The sequence below is a fragment of the Balaenoptera ricei genome, chromosome 3 (assembly GCF_028023285.1).
Source record: "Balaenoptera ricei isolate mBalRic1 chromosome 3, mBalRic1.hap2, whole genome shotgun sequence".
Classification (NCBI taxonomy): Eukaryota; Metazoa; Chordata; class Mammalia; order Artiodactyla; family Balaenopteridae; genus Balaenoptera; species Balaenoptera ricei.
In genome coordinates, this window is record NC_082641.1 from 771455 (window position 1) to 788914 (window position 17460).

A 17460-nucleotide genomic window follows, 5' to 3' on the forward strand; every position below is an offset into this window, starting at 1 on the left:
CCCCCGGTAACTCAGCCTCCCTGGGGCCCCTCCCTCTGCCCCAGTCTAGTCCACCTGATTTTCCAGTGACCCCCGCCTCCCGCCCATGGCCACCCTGCTTCTGGGCCTGTGTCCCTGCCATGCTGCTGCCTATCTCTCTCTCCACCCCCTGCCGCCCCGCCATTGCCGGCCGAGCCTCTTCTCTTCACGAGGTTGTCTTCTCATATTTCAACCCAGAATTACTTCTTCCTTTGCTGAAGAAACCTGCAGGCTGACTGTGGACTAAGTTTTGGCCACGATGAGGTCACGTCACGCCTTTGTGCCGCGGGCGCCGGGGTGTTTGACCATCAAGGTCTGGCTCCCCGAGGGGGGCCCTGGTTCACGCAGCCTCAGCCCAGCTCTGAGGATGCATCCGGGGCCAGAGCTTGCGGCTGCGATCCAGCTGAGCGGCAACGCCCTCGGGCACAGACCGGGCGGCCCACAGGTGCTCATCCGAGGAAGCGGGAGCGTTCCTCCAGGGAGAGCATGGCCCACAGCGAAGAGGTCGAGGGGCAGCTGACTCCCGCTCTCTCCCTGCAGAAACCTAGGCGACCTGTTCCCCTAATGGCCTTACTCTGGTCCATTCAGCTTCTCGCTGTGCCCACACGGCCCCTTCCCACCTGGACAGGGAACTCTGCTGGGTGGTCCCAGCACACAGCGGGCTGAGTGAGAATTGCTGCCCGGCTGCAGCCTTTGGGGTCTCCTGCCTGGGTCGTAGAGCCCCACGAGCCACCTGGCAGCCCGCACGGACTGGGCCGCGAGCGGAGGGCGTGCTCACCGAGGCCTCGCAGAGCCGATGGAAGTCCACGCTCAGGTACGCTCTGATGCCGTCCACGGCCCCGGGGAGCGTGACGCCTCGCAGAAGCAGCGCCAGGAGGACCACGTACGGCATGGTGGCCGTGACCCACACGACCTGGGGAGAGCACAGCGTCACTGGGCCGCACCGGCCACCGGCTGGCGTGGCCGGGCACAGGGTCACCCTCATGGCTTGTGCTCAGAGAGGGGGACCTCGGATTGGGAAGCCCGGCCTCCCAAACAGTCACAGGACACCAGCTCAACAAATGCCTCCTGGAGCGAGACTGTCCAGTGCCTTCTATCCTGTACGTTGTCTTTCCCAGGGATTAAAATAGGATGAACAATTTGGCAGGGAAGGAGCACTCCTTCTCTGCATTTGGGCCGTGGCAGCAGGCAGCAGTGGCTGAATTTCTGATGAGGGAGATGTGAGTGATTTGCACTGATTGTGCAAATGGGCACCTGGATCACTTGTGAAAGATGGACTCTGGGCCGTGGGGGAAGTGGAGGAGAGCACCTGTGGCCATTGGAAGACTCTCAGGTGCTGGAAGGTCCCTGTAAGCGTTAGCCCAAGTGACGGGGACATTCTGGTCATCGTTGCTTTGGGCGCCCAGATAATGACCAAAATATTTTCATCAGCAAAAATATGTTGTTGTGCTTGTCTTCACGCTGAAAGCACTCTCCTGACATCATTCTTCAACCACAGCCACCTGTCCCAAACCACCACGGCCCACCTGACCACTCCCCACCCCACCACGGCCCACCTGCCCACTCCCCAACCCACCACGGCCACCAGTCTACTCCCCAACCCACCACGGCCCACCAGCCCACTCCCCAACCCACCACGGCCCACCTGCCCACTCCCCAACCCACCACGGCCACCAGCCCACACCCCAACCCACCACGGCCACCAGCCCACTTCCCAACCCACCACGGCCAGCAGCCCACTCCCCCCCCCCACAGCCCACCTGTCCACTTCCCAACCCACCACGGCCACCAGCCCACTCCCCACCCCACCACAGCCCACCTGTCTACTCCCCACCCCATCATGGCCCACCAGCCCACTCCCCAACCCACCACGGCCCACCTGTCTACTCCCCACCCCACCACGGCCCACCAGCCCACTCCCCAACCCACCACGGCCCACCAGCCCACTCCCCACCCCACCATGGCCACCTGTCCACTCCCCAGCTGGCGAGCCTCGCTGCCTCACCTTCCCGGAAGTCTTCACTCCCTTCCACAGGCTGAAGTAGAGCAGGGCAATGACCAGCACCAGGCAGGCCGTGAGCTGCCAGCGGGGGGCGCCCAGGTCGCCGATGCCCTGGCTCTCGTGGAGGTGCAGCACGCCGCGCCTGGAGAGGAAGGAGATAGGGGTCCTGGGGGGCTGCCTCCCTGCCCAGAACTGGACCAGGGGGCTGCGCTTGTGCAGAGACCTGCCCTCCCCGACTCGGCATGGCAGCAGGGACCTGGCCTGATGGGCCTAGAGACCCCCACCCCTCGCCCCCCACCCCAGAAAGGCCAGGACCCCAGCCTAGGTGGAGATGCAGGGCCCACCCTCCAGGTGAGCAGAGCAGGTGGGCCACCGCACGCTGGGAGCCCACAGAAGCCCAGCCCTGGCCCAGGGCCACACTGTCAGTAGAAGGTAGACTGTGATAACTTAAAGACGTAGATTGCAAACCCTGTAATAGCCACTAAAAATTAAGACAAAGAGCTAGATGGACTTCCCTGGTGGTCCAGTGGTTAAGAGTCCACGTTTCCAATGCAGGGGCCACAGGTTTGATCCCTGGTCGGGGAGCTAAGATCCCACATGCCATGTGGTGTGGGCAAGAAAACAAAACAAAACAAGAAAAAAAGAGCTAGAGCTTATTAGCAAATGGAGTAGATAAAGTGGAAGCCAAAATAATTAATTAATTCCAAAGAAAATAAACAGAGGAAACAAGAAACAACCAGAGGGACAAGCAAGATGAAAGACTAAACCCCAACCATACTGATAATTATTGATTGGAAACACTCTAATTAAAAGACAGAGATTGTCATAGTGAATAAAAAAGTAAGAACCAACTCTGTGCTGTCTACATGAAACCCACTTCAAATATGATACATATAGGTTTAAAACATAAGGATGGAGAAGATATCCCATGTAAACACTATTCATGGGAAAGTTGACATGATCATATTAATATCAGACAAAGCTGACATCAGAATGAGGAATAGGGACTTCCCTGGTGGCATAGTGGTTAAGAATCCGCCTGCCAATGCAGAGGACATGGGTTCGAGCCCTGCTCTGGGAAGATCCCACATGCTGCGGAGCAACTAAGCCCGTGTGCCACAACTACTGAGCCCGCATGCCACAATTACTGAAGCCCGTGTGCCTAGAGCCTGTGCTCCGCAACAAGAGAAGCCACCACAATAAGCCCACACGTCGCAACAAAGAGTAGCCCCCACTCACCGCAACTAGAGAAAGCCCGCGCGCAGCAACAAAGACCCGACGTAGCCAAAAAAAAGAAAAAGAAAAAAAGAATGAAGAATAGTACCAAGAGGGACATTTCATAATGGAAAAGGGCTCAATTAAAAGATTTGATATTCATAAACATGTGTGCACTTTAGAACAGAGCTTTAAAATACATGAATGAAGCAAAAACTGATAGAACTGTGAAGAGAAATAGGCAAATCCACAATTATAATTGAGATTTCAACACCCCTTTCACAGTAACTGATAGAACAAATAGACAGTAAGGATGTAGAAAACTTAAACAGCACTAGGAGCTAACAGGACCTAGCCAACACGTCTACCCAATGACGGCAGGATACACGTTCTTTTTAAGTGCATGTGGAATACTTACCAGGATAAACTATATATTGGGCAATATGACAAATCTCAGTATCTTTAGGAATAATGAGGTTTTAAAATATATTATCTCACCAAATTTGAATTAAATTAGAAATCAATAACAGAAATATATCTAGAAAACCTCCAAATATTTTAAAATCAAACAACAAACTTCTAAAAATCTCCTGTGAATCAAAGGAGAAATCACAAGGCAGATCAGGGAATACTTTAATACACAACATATTAAACGTGCAGGAGGCAGCTAAAGCAGTCTTTTAGAGGCAAGTTTGTAGGTTTAAATATATAGCTTTCTAATTTATATTAGAAAGTAGGTGAAGGTGGTTTTAATAAGTGTTTACGGAGTTGAGGGAAATTTAAAACTAGTTGGAGTTACAGGGGCCAATTTTGGGGTTTCCAAAGCCCACATGCACTTTGTAGCACTTACAGCTTTACTACTTCAATGACTATAGTTATCCTGGCCTTTATGGAATTTCATGGTGGGATGTGAGCTCCCTAATTACATGTGCCTTCAAGAACATGTAATGCTTTCCACAAAGATCCGCTTTATAAAGTGGGTTTACATTCCAGAAAACCCTTGCAGACCTGACAGTCAGTGGGGCCTGTCTTAGGGAAACCCAGTCACCACCGTTAGTGAAATCACCTGGTGTGTCATCAGTGCAGTTTAATAACTCATCGTGTCGTTAATGATCTATGACTTCGTCGTAAACCTTCAAAGGCCCCGCCTTTGTCCCAGGGTCACCTCCAACTACGGTTGGACATCTGCTCTTGCTAACAGCCCTTTATGTGGAGGGTTCAGGCAGCTTTCCAGCTCAATCTTTCTCTTCCAGACTTGGAATTTCCAAACACACTTCACTAGTCAGCTCTTTTTTTTTTTTAATTCATCTATCACATATGTTCCCTTCTAGCATTCTTAATAATAAATCATTGACTAATCAGTTTTTTCCCTCTATTTTTCTCATCTGAAAAATCACTTAGATAAATCAACTCTTTCCACACCTCCCAAACAAAAGGTAAGTATCCCCAAATGGTCTCACCTGACACATTTGATACCTCTTAAAGCTTTCTAAACGTTCTAAATTACACCAAAATCCATCTTAAAATTGTAAAAGACACACTAGCTTGAAAACTTAGCCATAGTTTTGTTGGTGAAATGATAACTTAAACCCAGCTCTAGCGAGAGCTGTCTCCGCACGTCTGTCAGTGGTGGGACGGGTGGGACGCTCCCAGGTGCTCGTCCACAGCCATGTCTGTGTCTCCCCTTTCTGCTTTCTGGTGCAGGGGTCCCCACCCCTCCCTCTCTCTTTTCTGGTCCCCCGTCCCCCATCACACGCTAAACCTGAGAGCTGGGCCACTGGTGAGAATACTTGAAGCCCGGGCTTTCACCTGTCCATGAGATGCTCTTAAGTTTGGGAAATGCAGTAATGAACCAGCCGGCAGCAAGCTCCTAAGAATGCACAAGCAACTTTGATGAATGCTCTGCTCTTCTTTATTTGGACGAATCTATCATTTCTTGCTTGCTTGTCACTCTGAGTCCTGCCCACACACTCAGGTGACAGGGTCTGGGTTTCCATTTCTCGCGGGTACGTCCACATCGGTGTCTTTCAGGCAGATCTAATGGGACCCATCCCAGGTGGACTCCAGCCCGTCCTCTGAAACCCGCTCGCTCCCTCCTGAGAGCTCCTGGAGACCCAGGCCCTCACCCCCCAGCTTTGGACTCTCCCTCCTCTGGGCAGGCAGGTTCTCAGTGGCCCCTCTCTTCCCCCCTTCACAGAACCTCCCTCCCTGCCCTCCCCAGACTCCTTCACTCTCTAACCCCAAACCGCCAAAAAGAGTATCTTCCAAAAAATAAAACAAGTCCCATCACACACAACCCTCGTCCCCACCCTAACCATGTTCTTCCTAATAATGCCTGAGAAAGGCACCCCATCCCTCCGGCGGTCCCCCCAGGCCCCCCAAACCCCGCCTCACTCCATTCCTGCCCATTGCTGCCACTTTCTGAAGCAGCCAATCCTGGAGATACGTTCCCCACGTGTGGCGGGGATTCTAGAGCAAAGGACTTAGACCCTGAGTATCTGAAACACGCAACTTCAGACGCTGAATGTCCGCAGGTTCCATGAACATCCCTTGCCCTCTGGCGGTGTCACGCCTACACCCACACGACAGATTCTCCCAGGGCCCGAAGGCTCAGTTTCTCTCCTGCACACCGGGTGTCTCACCCAGCTCCACAGGCCCCAGGAGTGGGACAGTGCCTTCCCTCAGGGAAAACCTCGGGCAACTGTCTGATGGTCCCCCCTCCGGCTGGAGTCCGGACACGAGCGGAGGGAGAAGGGGAAGGTGACTGAGAAAGGGGAGCCCGGCCCCCTCTGGAGGCGGTGCTGCAGCCCCCGGAGCCCAGCCCCACACGCCTCCTCCCTGCGGCATCTGCAGGGTCACAGGCCATCCCCCCCAACAGACCCCAAAGGGCCGCAGGGGGCAGGCGGGGCAGCCCATCCAGTTTCCCTTCCCTGCGAGGTCTCCCTGCAGGAGCCGTGCTGAGCTGCTAGAGGTGGGGCCAGAAATAAGCCCACAAGAGCCCAGAGGAACGGGACGCGGCACAGGCCAGGGAGGGGTCCTCCCCACATCCTCGGGAGGCAGCAGGGGCGGGTGGCTGGCCCGGCTTCCCCCTCCCCACCCCCGGGGGTGTCACCAGACCCCGAGGCCCCCACTTACTCAAAGTACTCGGCGGCAGGGGTGGTCCTGAAGGTGTCATTGGGGTCAGGGCTGGAGGCGGGGGCGCGGGCGTCGGAGCAGCGGGGGCTGTTCCAGGTGTGGTTGCAGTGGGTCCAGGGCAGCTCCGTGGTGAAGGAGGAGAAGAGGTAGTGCAGCGCCCAGGCGATGATGACGTTGTAGAAGAAGCCGATGTAGAGTGAGATGAGGATGACCGTGTAGCCCACGCCTGGTGGGGAGAGCACGGCCCCATCAGCAGCTCACCCTTGCCCCTCCCCTCACGGGTCGCAGCTCCACCTGGGCTGTCCTGAAACCAGGCAGCGCCTTTAGACACGCCAGAGGACGAGGGAAAGGGTGGGTCCCAGACTTCGCGCCATGGGCAGAGAAGGGGCTGCCCACTTCCAAAACCATCCATGGCCCTTGACGTCTACCCAGACATGTAGGGCTATCCAGCGACGCCCTGGTACAGCCAGGTCACCCGCAGACATACACGGTAACTAAGGGCCATCCATGGCTGTCCACCGTCACTCACAGCCAGTCAGGGTCATCCAGGCTCACTTAAGGTCATCTAGGGCCACTCTGGGTCACCCAGGGCAACTCAACCCAGGGCTATCCAGGGCCACTGGCCAAACAAAACCATCAGAATCATCCGCAGGCACCCAGGACCACCCAGGGCCATCTAGGAACACCCAAGGATACAAAACACCAAGTCAACAAAGGCCACCCCAAACCACTCAGGGTCACCTAAGGCCATCCAGGGCCACCCATGCCAATAGGGCCATGAAGGCCATCCAGGGTCACCCAGGGATGCCCAGTGCCTCCCAGAGCCATGCAGGGCCACCAATAGTCACTAAAGGATAACTAGGGCCTTTCATGCTCTTCCACAGCCACCCAGGCTCATCCGGGACCATCCAGGGCCTCCAAGACAATCCATGCCTCCCTGGGCTACCTAGAGCTATCCAGGACCATTCATGGCCACCCACAGCTAACCGTGCCCCTCTAGGCCACACAGGGCAAACACAGTCAGCTGGGTCTACCCAACATCACCCAGGACCATGCACGACCATCCAGGGTCTCCAAGGGTCACCTATGACCACACAGGGCCCCCCAGGGCTCGTCAGAGTGCCGTCTCCAGGATCACAAGCCCTGGAATTTGTGACAGTCCCTGAGGGGCTCCTGGCTCCTGGAGCAGAACAGAGCGGTGAGCAGGCTTTGGAGACGCGACATCCTGGCTGTGGTGGACGGGTGGTCTGGCCGTGAGACCTCCTCCCTGTTCAGTGCCGGACAAGCAGTGCCGGGTCCCATTACTGCGGGTCACTGTGTCAGGCTCCACGCAGAGCTCTCTTGTTTCAGCCTTCTTTCCCAGCTTTGTTGCTACGACTAGTTTGGGCTATAACGATAACTTCACTGTCTTAGAACCTGGTGGGCGCCCTGCCCCGTCTTGCCTGCCTGTGGCCAGGGAGGAGCTCGCCTTCAAGCCGACTTTTTCGGGGAGTGGCTTGGCTCGTTTTTTATGGGTCTAGCCCTTAGGAGAAGCTACTTTCCTGCTCAGGACACTTCATTAAATTCTCTTCCTACCCTGAAAGCAAAAAGAGAGGGACTACAATTTAGTTATGTGTAGATATTAAACAGATCCAGTATCAGGAGTGATCTATTTAAAAGCAAACAGTCCCTGGTACGTGGTCCCTCTTGGAAAACATGCTCAGTAGCAGCAATGACAAAACCCAAACTGCTCCTCCAGAAGGCCTTCTCCCACGTGGACTCGTCCATGTGAAATGAGTCTTGACTGCACTTCTGCTCCCTGAGCTCCTTCGGAGAGGCTGGCTCCCCGTGAACTCGCCCCGGCAGCCACGTCGGCGGAAGCCACGCTGCTTCCACTGCGTCACGGAAGGTGTTCCTTGGTGGTGAGCCGGCCGTGGGTGCCTGCCCGGAAATCTTTGGAAGGTGGCAACGCCGCACACCAAATCCTCCACTTGAAGTTTGGGGAACTCAACGGAGCTTTTGATCAAACACTAAAGCAGATCCAATCCGGTGTCAGAGAGAGAGCTGCCTTCACCTCTGGTTCTTCTGAACCCACCGCCGTGTGGATAGCCCTCCGCTGGGCAGGCCAGGTTTCTCGCTGTCACAGCAGAGGGACAAGGGTGCCCCGGGCTGATGGAGCTCCCAGGGCACGCGGGCTTTGCCCCATCAGCCGCAGCACACCAGCCCCGGAGGGTCCCCCATCCAAGGGCGCTGCTGTCCAGCTGCCCCAAAGGCCTGCGCGAAGGAACGATTTCCTAGGAATGTGGCTGTGAGCGCTAGCCATTCTTTCGGTGCCTCTGAGTTCTGTCCTCCAGGACCACAGAGCCCCAGGAAGCCCTGGTCCTGGGCCGCCCAAGGGCAGCCCCTCACCGACCCTGCCTTCAAGTTCTTCCTCTGTGTCACTTAAGACCCAGCCACACGAAATCCGCTGCCCTGTTTGCTCTGAGAATGCTCTTGTTCAGTGAATGATCAGGGTTCATACGTCATCATATACTCTAAATAAAGCTCCACCTGATACGTTTCTTCTATTATTCTGTGCCACCAGAAACGTCCCTCCCAAGGAGGTGGCAGGCTCGGTCCCCTCTAATACTTGCAGTGAAAATATGAATGAGAACTTGATGAGTTCCTCTTTTGTCCAACTACCAGGAAGCTCAAGACCAAGTGTGAATTTCAGTCACAGCTCTTAAGGTCAATTTTCTTAAATTTCAGTTTGTTCAGTATTTTTAATATTAACTCTGCATGCATTTTGTTTTATTTTAAGCCACTTACAATTCTTTTTTAGAAAGAGGAAGAGTTTGGTAAACCACACTAAAATATTATTGACCACAAAATATAATAAATTATTTTATAGTCGATGAAATAGGTGTTTTCCATGCCGTACACACAGTGGGGGTTATCTTAGGCAATTAACTAGACGACCTGAAACGGAGCATCCTCGGGCCTCAAGAGGGACAACAGCCCCCTTCTCCACCTCTAAAGCCAGTCACTCCAGAGCGTTCCCCAGAGCTGGCTTCAGCAGGAAGAGGGTGTCAGGGACAAATAGTAATTCCAGGACGCCAGCTGGAGGACACGCCCTGATGGAGCAGACTCCCATTCCTTGCAAGACTCACTGGCAGGTCTTTGAAGAAAACAGGAGAGCATTCCTCTGCTGTCGGTCTGAGTGCCTTTCGTATCTACTTGGTGTGTGTGCGTGTGTGTGTGTGTGTGTGTGTGTGTGTGTATGAGAGAGAGGGGGCAGGGGGAGGGGAGGGACAGGGAGGGAATGAGAGTGAGAGGGAGGGGGAGAGGGGAGACAAGAGACAGAGGAAGGAGAGGGAGGGAGGGTGGGAGAGCTTGGAGAGACCCCCTCCCAGGCCCTGTGGTCGCACTGGTTGCCCTCGGCATCACCGGCAGCCACTGGAGGGACAGTGCCGGGGACCGAGGACGTGGCACGGCCCTCTGAGGGCCCTCGCCCTGACCGTGGGCGCCACTGCCTGGCCTTTTCGGGTTGATCTCAGTGCAGTCAGGCCCATGGCAGGACTCCCAGGTCCAGGGAAGGGAAGGACGGGGAAGAGGGCTCCCCAGAGAGCCGGGTTCCCTTCCGCAGGGCCCGGATGCGCCAATCGCCCATTGGAGGACCTGCGGCCCCATGATGACCGTTTGGGGCATTTTAACTGACGTCTTCATCTATCATGTGTTCCCCCTATTTCATGACATGTGAAAGTACATGCAATTTTATGAGTTAAACTTTTTTTAAAGACAAGGAAGGAAAGGAAGGCACGTGTGTCAGGGTATCCAGAACAGCACGGGTTGCCTCCCCTAACTCAAGGAGCAATGCCGATCTCCTGTCCAGCGGGCATCCTATGGAGAAACTTGACCTGAAGGAGCAGGGATCACCTGCTAGCGATTGTAGCTTTGTTAGTATCAAACTATGCAAGGCATCTCTTCTTCACACATAAGTTCTTGCATTGATTCACTGATCTGCAACAAACAGCCCTGTGTTGATAACACAAAGATTCCAAGGCTCAACGGCTGACTTTCTGTGATGTGCGATTTCCCAAAATCCCCAGTTACCAGATGGGGTGACCAGGCTCCTGCTGAGCTTCCGCCCGCGGGCGCTGCAGGGTGCTTCTCCATGTGGCCTCACTGGCCCCGCCGCACAGCCCTCCAGGAGGATGAGTTTCCAGACCTGGGAGGCAGGAGCATGGATGGGCCGTGACGTGGGGTACAGCTCGGAGCCAGCTGGCGTCTGCCCGGGTCTCCAGGCTCTGAGGCCAGGCCGTGCTAACTGCTCTGCGGCTGCACGCGTAACTTCCCCGTGGAGGGGCTGACACTCTCACTGCTCGTGTCCGATTTTCTGCAGTAGCCAAATTCTTCAGGCTTAACTAGTCCTTCGAGACCCTTGGAGACCACTTACGGACGTTCCACAAACTGCAGTATAGAAATTCACTTTGGCAGTTCTGTTGGAGAAAATTCTTCTTGTGGCAGGACACACAGCTGGAAATTTGCTTCTGTCTGCGGGCCCGCAGCCCTGGGGTCGGCGTCCTTTTTCTCGGGAAAGAGGCCGATTTACTCTGATTCAGCTCTGGCCTCCCTGGTGGGAGGTGTGGGCTGGGGTCATGTCACGTCGCAAACTGACAACTTGCTCCAGAAGTAAACGTGTCGCACCGCCGGCGTCCTTCCCGGGCGCCCCCAGGACGGTCACTTGAGGGCGGGCCCGCCTCACGTCCGACCCGGCGCCTTCGCGCTGTGTAACTACCGACTGCTGTGCAGCCCGTCGCGGGAGATGCTGGCTGTTGGGCGGGCCCGGAGCTCAGGATGAACTCACGCGTCCTGAAGTGTCGGGGGGGCTCGCCGGCCCTGACGGTATCGGCCCTGCCCGCAAAGACACCGGCCGTGCCCTCGACCTGCCCGGCGCTGAAGAGGCGCCCGCAGTCTCAGCTTCCTGCGCCTCCGCCCTCGGGAACCCCGAGCGCACCAGAGGCCGTTCCAGTGACTTATTTAAGCGTTGACTTCTGTGAGCAAATCCTGCTAAGGGGACGCCCAGCACGGGGACCTGAACCCGGAGCTGCCGCCTCGCCCTGCAGAGGCGTGTGGGGTGAGCCGGGTCAGGGGCTCCCTGCAGCTCCACTGCTGAGTGAGCTGTGCATCATCTAGCCTAGGAGAAGGCTGCTCACGCCTCCGGGTTCACCCAGCAGGCCGTCAGAAAGGAAGAACGCCACCACAGATGGTAGATAGATCGTGTTATGGGTTGGATCGTGGCCTCCAAAATTCATTTGTTGAAGTTTTCCCCCCAGTATTTCAGAATGTGACCTTATTTGGAGGCAGGGTCTTTACAGAGGTGATCAAGTCAGGGTGGGCCCTAGTTCAGTGTGACTGATGTCCCTGTAAAAAGGGAAGTTTGGATGGAGAGACACACATGCAGGGAGGATGGGAAGACTCAGGGAGAAGACAGCCACTCACAACCCAAGGAGCGAGGTCTGGAGCAGGCCCCCTCCCAGCCCTCAGAAGGAATCAACCTCACCAGCACCTTGAGTTTGGACTTCAGATCTTTGAGACAACAAACATCTATTATTTAAGCCACTCAGTTTGTGGCACTTTGTAAGGCAGCCCTAGCAAACTAATACAGATGGATAGATAGATGAATGACAGACAGATTATAGATGACAGATGACAGATCTAGAGATAGGAGTATTTTTTATCTTTGCTACTATGTTAGCACTTTGACAAAACAACACTACTCATCAATTGCAGGCTGGCCTCACCTGGGAACAAGGAGACACACTCTCAAATCCTTAGTCATTACAGACCTTTAAAGTGGGACCAAAATTAAAAGGATGTGTCCACGTGCCTAGACACCTAGCAAAGCAGGACTGAATGCACACAGCTGGGGTTGACTTGCTTCAAAATTGCTCCAGCCTTGCCCTGGTCCACACCACGCCAGGTGCAAGGGGGCGTCCCCGCCGTTACCTTTCAGAATAGGGCAGATCTTCCAGACGCCGGCAGCCCCCTCCCTGTTGAACTGCCCGAGGGCCAGCTCCATGTAGAAAAGCGGCATCCCGGCAATGACCATGAAGAACAGGTAGGGGACCAGGAAGGCACCTGGGGGATACAACAGAATGTTCAGCCTGGGGCCGAGGATGGGCTGGCCTGTTGTCATTGGAGCGAGGGCTCAGCCGTCCCGGCCGACCACGTGTGTCTTGGGCACGACCACTGTCATCCGTCTCCTGTCCCTGTTTCTCCCTGAAGCTCCCTGCAGGCAGGGGTGGTGAGCTTCCTGCCTCCATGCCTGGCCCCCGCTGTCATCCGTGCCCCAACGCATCCCTGCAAGACTCCCGGTCAGCTCCCTCCCCAAGTTACGGGTCAGCCCTGAGAGCAGAGCACATGACGCACCGCCCACGTCGTGGCTCTGCTCCTGGGCTCTGTCCCTTCCCCACCTGCGCGGCAGGGCCTGCCCTGGGTCCTTCCCCCCTCCTCTGTGGAGACGTCTGTGCTCTTGAGCTGTGAATCCTCGGGATGTGACCCTGCCTGGCCCCTGGCATTTGGAGCCTGCCTCCATCGGGGCTGCAGCCTCGCTCAGGGCACGAAGTTCAGGCCCCCGCGGGCTCAGCCTCCTTAAGCCCTCTCGCTCCGCCTCAGATAAGGGGGCTTTGTCTCGGCTCTCTTCCAGGGAGGGGCGGGGGAGACAGGGAGACCCCAGCGTGATGCCTGTCTTGGGGCAACTTCTGTACCTGCTTAGGCCTCAAGCAGGGTGCCGAAATGCTGACCCACTCACAGGTACCCTGGCAGGCCCTCCCCAAGGAAGTCTCCCGAAGCCCCAAGTGTGTGGCATGGAGTGACCCCCGACAGGGGGTGGCAGTGTCAGGGGACTCACAGGAAACAGGCACCAACCTAACTGCTTCTCAGCTTGAATTTTTGTGGTGACCCTGGCCCATTTCTTAGTTTTCTGCCTCAAGCCCACACATGGAAGTTCTGGGACTGGCTGTGCAGGGGGAGGGAGACGGGCACACTCCCAGGGCATCTTTGGTGCCGGCAACTGCAAGGGCCTCTGCGTGCTTTGTAAACACTGTTAAATCAGCCAAAGATCCCATTCTCTGGGCCTTGGAGAGTTTTCTTTTCCAAAGTGAAAGTCACCTTTGGAAGCAGAAAGCAGAGCCATGGTGCCTCTGACCGCTCCCTCGGGGATCCCGCTTTCCTGGCCTCAGCGTCCTCGGCTGGAAAGGACAGTCAGGGAAGGAGACCACTCAGAGCTCTACGTCTACAGTTCCAGGACACTCATCTGGGGAAACTGCGCCCCACTCATGCCGCATTCCTCCAGATGCCTGCCTTGTGGCCCTGGCTGGAGGGAGGGCGCAGGTGGGGGGGGGGACGCACTCACCCCCGCCATTTTTGTAGCACAGGTAAGGGAACCGCCAGACGTTGGCCAGGTCCACAGCGAAGCCAATCACTGATAGGAGGAAGTCGGCCTTCTTGCTCCAGGTCTCCCGCTCCTGGGCCTCCGCGGGGCTCCGCGGGGCGCTGAGGAGGGTGGAGTTCGTGAGCTGCACCCCATTTTGCTCCTTGACCAGGACGAGTTCCACCGCCTTCGGGCCCGTGGCATTGGCCTCCTTCGTTGCGGCCACCACGGAAGACATCAGTGCCACGGAGCACCTGCTCTTACTCATGGCCTCCCGGACTCAGTGCTTCCTCCCTCTCGGTCTACAGCCAGCAGGAAAGAGAAACACACAGGAATGCACTGATGTAGCAGCCAGATCACGATGCCCCCGGTGGCGTCAGCACAGATCGGAGGGGTTTCCAGCCATTTATTTGGGGTAGAACAAATGTACTCCAAGCACCCAAGAGGACACAGCCAGGGTTGAGGACAGTAGGAGATAAGCTACCCTCCTCGTGGGGCTGGGAGACAGGCCGTGGAGACCTCAGGACAGACTCTGCTCCACGTCCCCTTCCCCCGCACCCCTCTCCATTCCCGTCAAAGTGCAACGCTGTGTCCTCTCTAATTTAGTAATAATGCAAGATGCTACCTCCGCACTCCCCACATCGCCAGGGAGTAATCTGACAATCTTCAAATCGTTTTCAATAGTAAGTGTTCACAACAGTGCACATACATTCTTTATACTCAGAGACCAAAGTCAAAAGCAAAATTCTAAAACCAGAGTCAGCCATGGGAATTCAAAGTTTCAAAGTAACGATTACAAGAGTTTCCTTCAAGGAATGGCTGCACAACCACCTGTGGCCACACCTGGAAGGGCTGGGCAGGGACAAGAGCTTCCGGTCAGGATTTACCTGGGGGTTTACAGGACTAGCTCCTGCACGCAGCAGCTTTACCAGGGAAATCATCTCCAGGTTACCTTCATGAAACTCTGGGTAATATAATCAAGGAGAACAGAAGAAATTACACACAGTGTGTAACACAGAAATTACACGGCTGAGAGCAAGGTGGGCCCTCGAGGCCCAGGGCAGCTTCAAATATGACTTCTTCTGGCATTTGGATGTTTCAACTGCAGACGCTTGCATGTGTACACGTACAAACACACACACACACACACACACACACACACACACTCTGAAGCAGAAGGTAGCAGGATGGCAGCGGTAAAGGGGTTATTTTCCTCTGCAACCAAGTTTGAACAGAAACCCACAACATGTCATTGTATGCACCACGTCTCTGTGACAAATACAACAGCACATTCCTGAGATGAACGAAAAGGGACAGAAGGGACTTGGGGGTGGGGAGGAGCCGGAGGGACCGGCCTGCAGTGGGGTCCAGCGGAGAGGGCTGGGCTTGTGCAGGCGCCAGATCCCAGCCGGTTTGCTCTGACAGCGGCCCTCGCAGGCGCATCGGGGACCACCTGCCAGCGAGACCCCCGGCTCTGCACTTGGGGTGAGCTCACCCCACCCCTGAAGCCCCGGCCTCAGAGGCCAGGGCTGCCTTGTGGTGCTTAGAAAGTGTGATTCTGCACCCAGGACAGAAACAGAGCTGCAGTCCGACCCTACAGCCTGGACGCTCGGCACCCCACAACCCTGCACCCCTGCCCCATCTTAAAGGTCAAAGACTAAGCCCTGTGAGAAGAAGCGATGGCTGAGAAAATCACCCCTACTGGCTCTGGGGGCCGCTTGCCCAGGTGCCCCCAACCCCGGGCAGGTCTGGTTCAGCAGGGAGGGGTCTGCCACAAACAGCCGCGGGGCCCAGGGGTCAGCGCCTCAGGGAAGCCGGGGACAGCCGGCCCCTGCCCCGTCTCTCCGAGCCTGGGGCAGGATGGGGCCAGGGGCCACGGGGGCGCGCATCAGCCCCGTGCCCGCTCCGGGGCTCGCACCTCTCGGCCACCTCACCTTAAGATCGCCAATGGCACTGTCGCGGCGCTGTGCACCCCAACTGTTGTCGACTTCTGGAGACGCCGCAGCCTGCGGGACCCGGCGCCCCCCGACGGTGCTCGCCCCGGCCGGGAGCCCCTCGGCCGCAGCCTTCGGGGTCAGAGGCGGGAGCGGAGCGCCCGGAGGATGTGCAGGGGCACCTGTGCGGGGAGCGGGCCACGGGGTGGCCCGGCCTCACCTGCGCGCCCCAGCCTCGTCTCTGCTGGGGTCCTGACACCGAGCGTCCGCGGAAGATGCCGCTCCGGTGCCGCTGCGCTCCGGGCTCTTATCTTGTCGCCGGGACCCGCCCCGCCGGCCACCGGGGGCGCTCACCCGCCCTGGCTCCGCCTCCGTGCCGCCCCGGGTGGGCGGAGGACGAGCCCGGACGCGCCCCCGAGCCCCGCCCCGCGGGACCCGACCTCCGGCGCCAGTCAGCTGCCAGCAGCGCGCTCTGCCCGAGGCCTCGCGCGCCCCGGAACCTGGGGCGAGTGGGAGCAGGGTCACCTCTGGGTCCCAGGCCTCGCAGGACCGAGACGGGCCGTTTTCCGTCTCCCTCCCACTCTAGCTTGCGCCCCCCGGGGCTGCCCGCGCATCTGCCTGGGGCGGGGGCTCCCCTGGCCCACCCGCCACTCCGCCCGGGAGGAGCAGTCGCTGCGGGGAGGGAGCTGGGCGGCGGGCGCGCGGGGCACAGCGCGGGATCCCGCGGGGCCGAGCCGGGTCTCGCCTCCCTCCCCCTCTCCTGCCCACTCTCCCTCTTCCCGCCGCTGCCGCAGGGGCCGCCTTCCGGATGCTGCACCGACCCCTCTCCCCAGACGTCGGTTCCATCCGCTCCTCCCGCCGCGGCCGCCCCTCCCGAGGTCTGGCGCCCTGGGGCATCTCCTCCACCAGCCGGTCCCGCTCGAGTTGGGCCGGCCTGGGGGCAGGGATCCTGCGTCTGGCGTTTGGGGTCCTGTGGGCGTCCCTAGGTGGGCCGCGGAGACCCTTGCCCCTGCCCTGACGGGCAGGCTCAGACCCCGCCCGGGTCTCTGCCTTCTCTCCTGCGGCCGTGCGCCCCGGCCGCGAGGTACCCGATCCTCGCCCGGATCCGGGCTGCGGAGACGCGGGTCCTTCTGTGGCCCGAGAGCCGACCCCTCGCAGGACCCAGTGTCCGCGCGCGTCAGGCAAGGAGCGAAGCGTCGCCGCGCTTTGCCCACATGGAGCGCGAATCGGCTGGAACCAAGGGGCTCGAATCACACTCGCATCGGAACACGATTTCCAGGGACAGCCCGGAAAGCCACAGCTGTCGATACTGGCTCAGAACGGACTGATTCGGAATCATTGTTGAGATGGCCCCCCGCAAGACTGCACATTCATGATGCGGAGGAATGGAGTCCCCAGGCCACCAAGCAGGCCCAGGACGCACAGGTGCAGGACAGCATCGAGGTAGGTGGCACCCTGGCTCTGCACGTGGCGGAGGCCCTGGTGACCCAAGCCTGGGCCGAAACCTTCCCCTCCCCGCTCCGCGTAAGCCTTGACTTTCCTGCCCTGCGGTCGCTGCAGAGGGGCGCCCACACCAGCTGCTCTCCGCTCCGTCTGGGCCGTATGTCCCTCCTCGGCGGTGCCACCGAAGCAGTGCCCCTCTACCAGGGGCCCGCAGAGCACCCTGGCTGCCCAGTGCCGCTGCCCCCATGGCTCCTCCCGGGGACCACGCCTCACTGCCCCTCCGGCAGCCTCCCCACCAGGGGCTGGTGCCCGGGGCAGGG

The 17460-nt window shown here is 57.7% G+C and overlaps 1 protein-coding gene across 1 annotated transcript in view; it reads right to left on the reverse strand.

Annotated features, from left to right (window-relative positions):
- The window catches only part of SLC6A3 (solute carrier family 6 member 3), a 34366-nt gene extending 20335 nt beyond the window's left edge, over nucleotides 1-14031 (reverse strand). The window contains exons 1-5 of the mRNA XM_059919206.1: nucleotides 13746-14031; nucleotides 12338-12469; nucleotides 6371-6596; nucleotides 2024-2162; nucleotides 797-931 (exon numbers count right to left, since the gene is read on the reverse strand). Coding sequence (XP_059775189.1) covers nucleotides 797-931; nucleotides 2024-2162; nucleotides 6371-6596; nucleotides 12338-12469; nucleotides 13746-14031 — 918 coding nt within the window. The remainder of the gene's footprint in view (nucleotides 1-796; nucleotides 932-2023; nucleotides 2163-6370; nucleotides 6597-12337; nucleotides 12470-13745) is intronic.
- Nucleotides 14032-17460: the final 3429 nt, after the last annotated feature.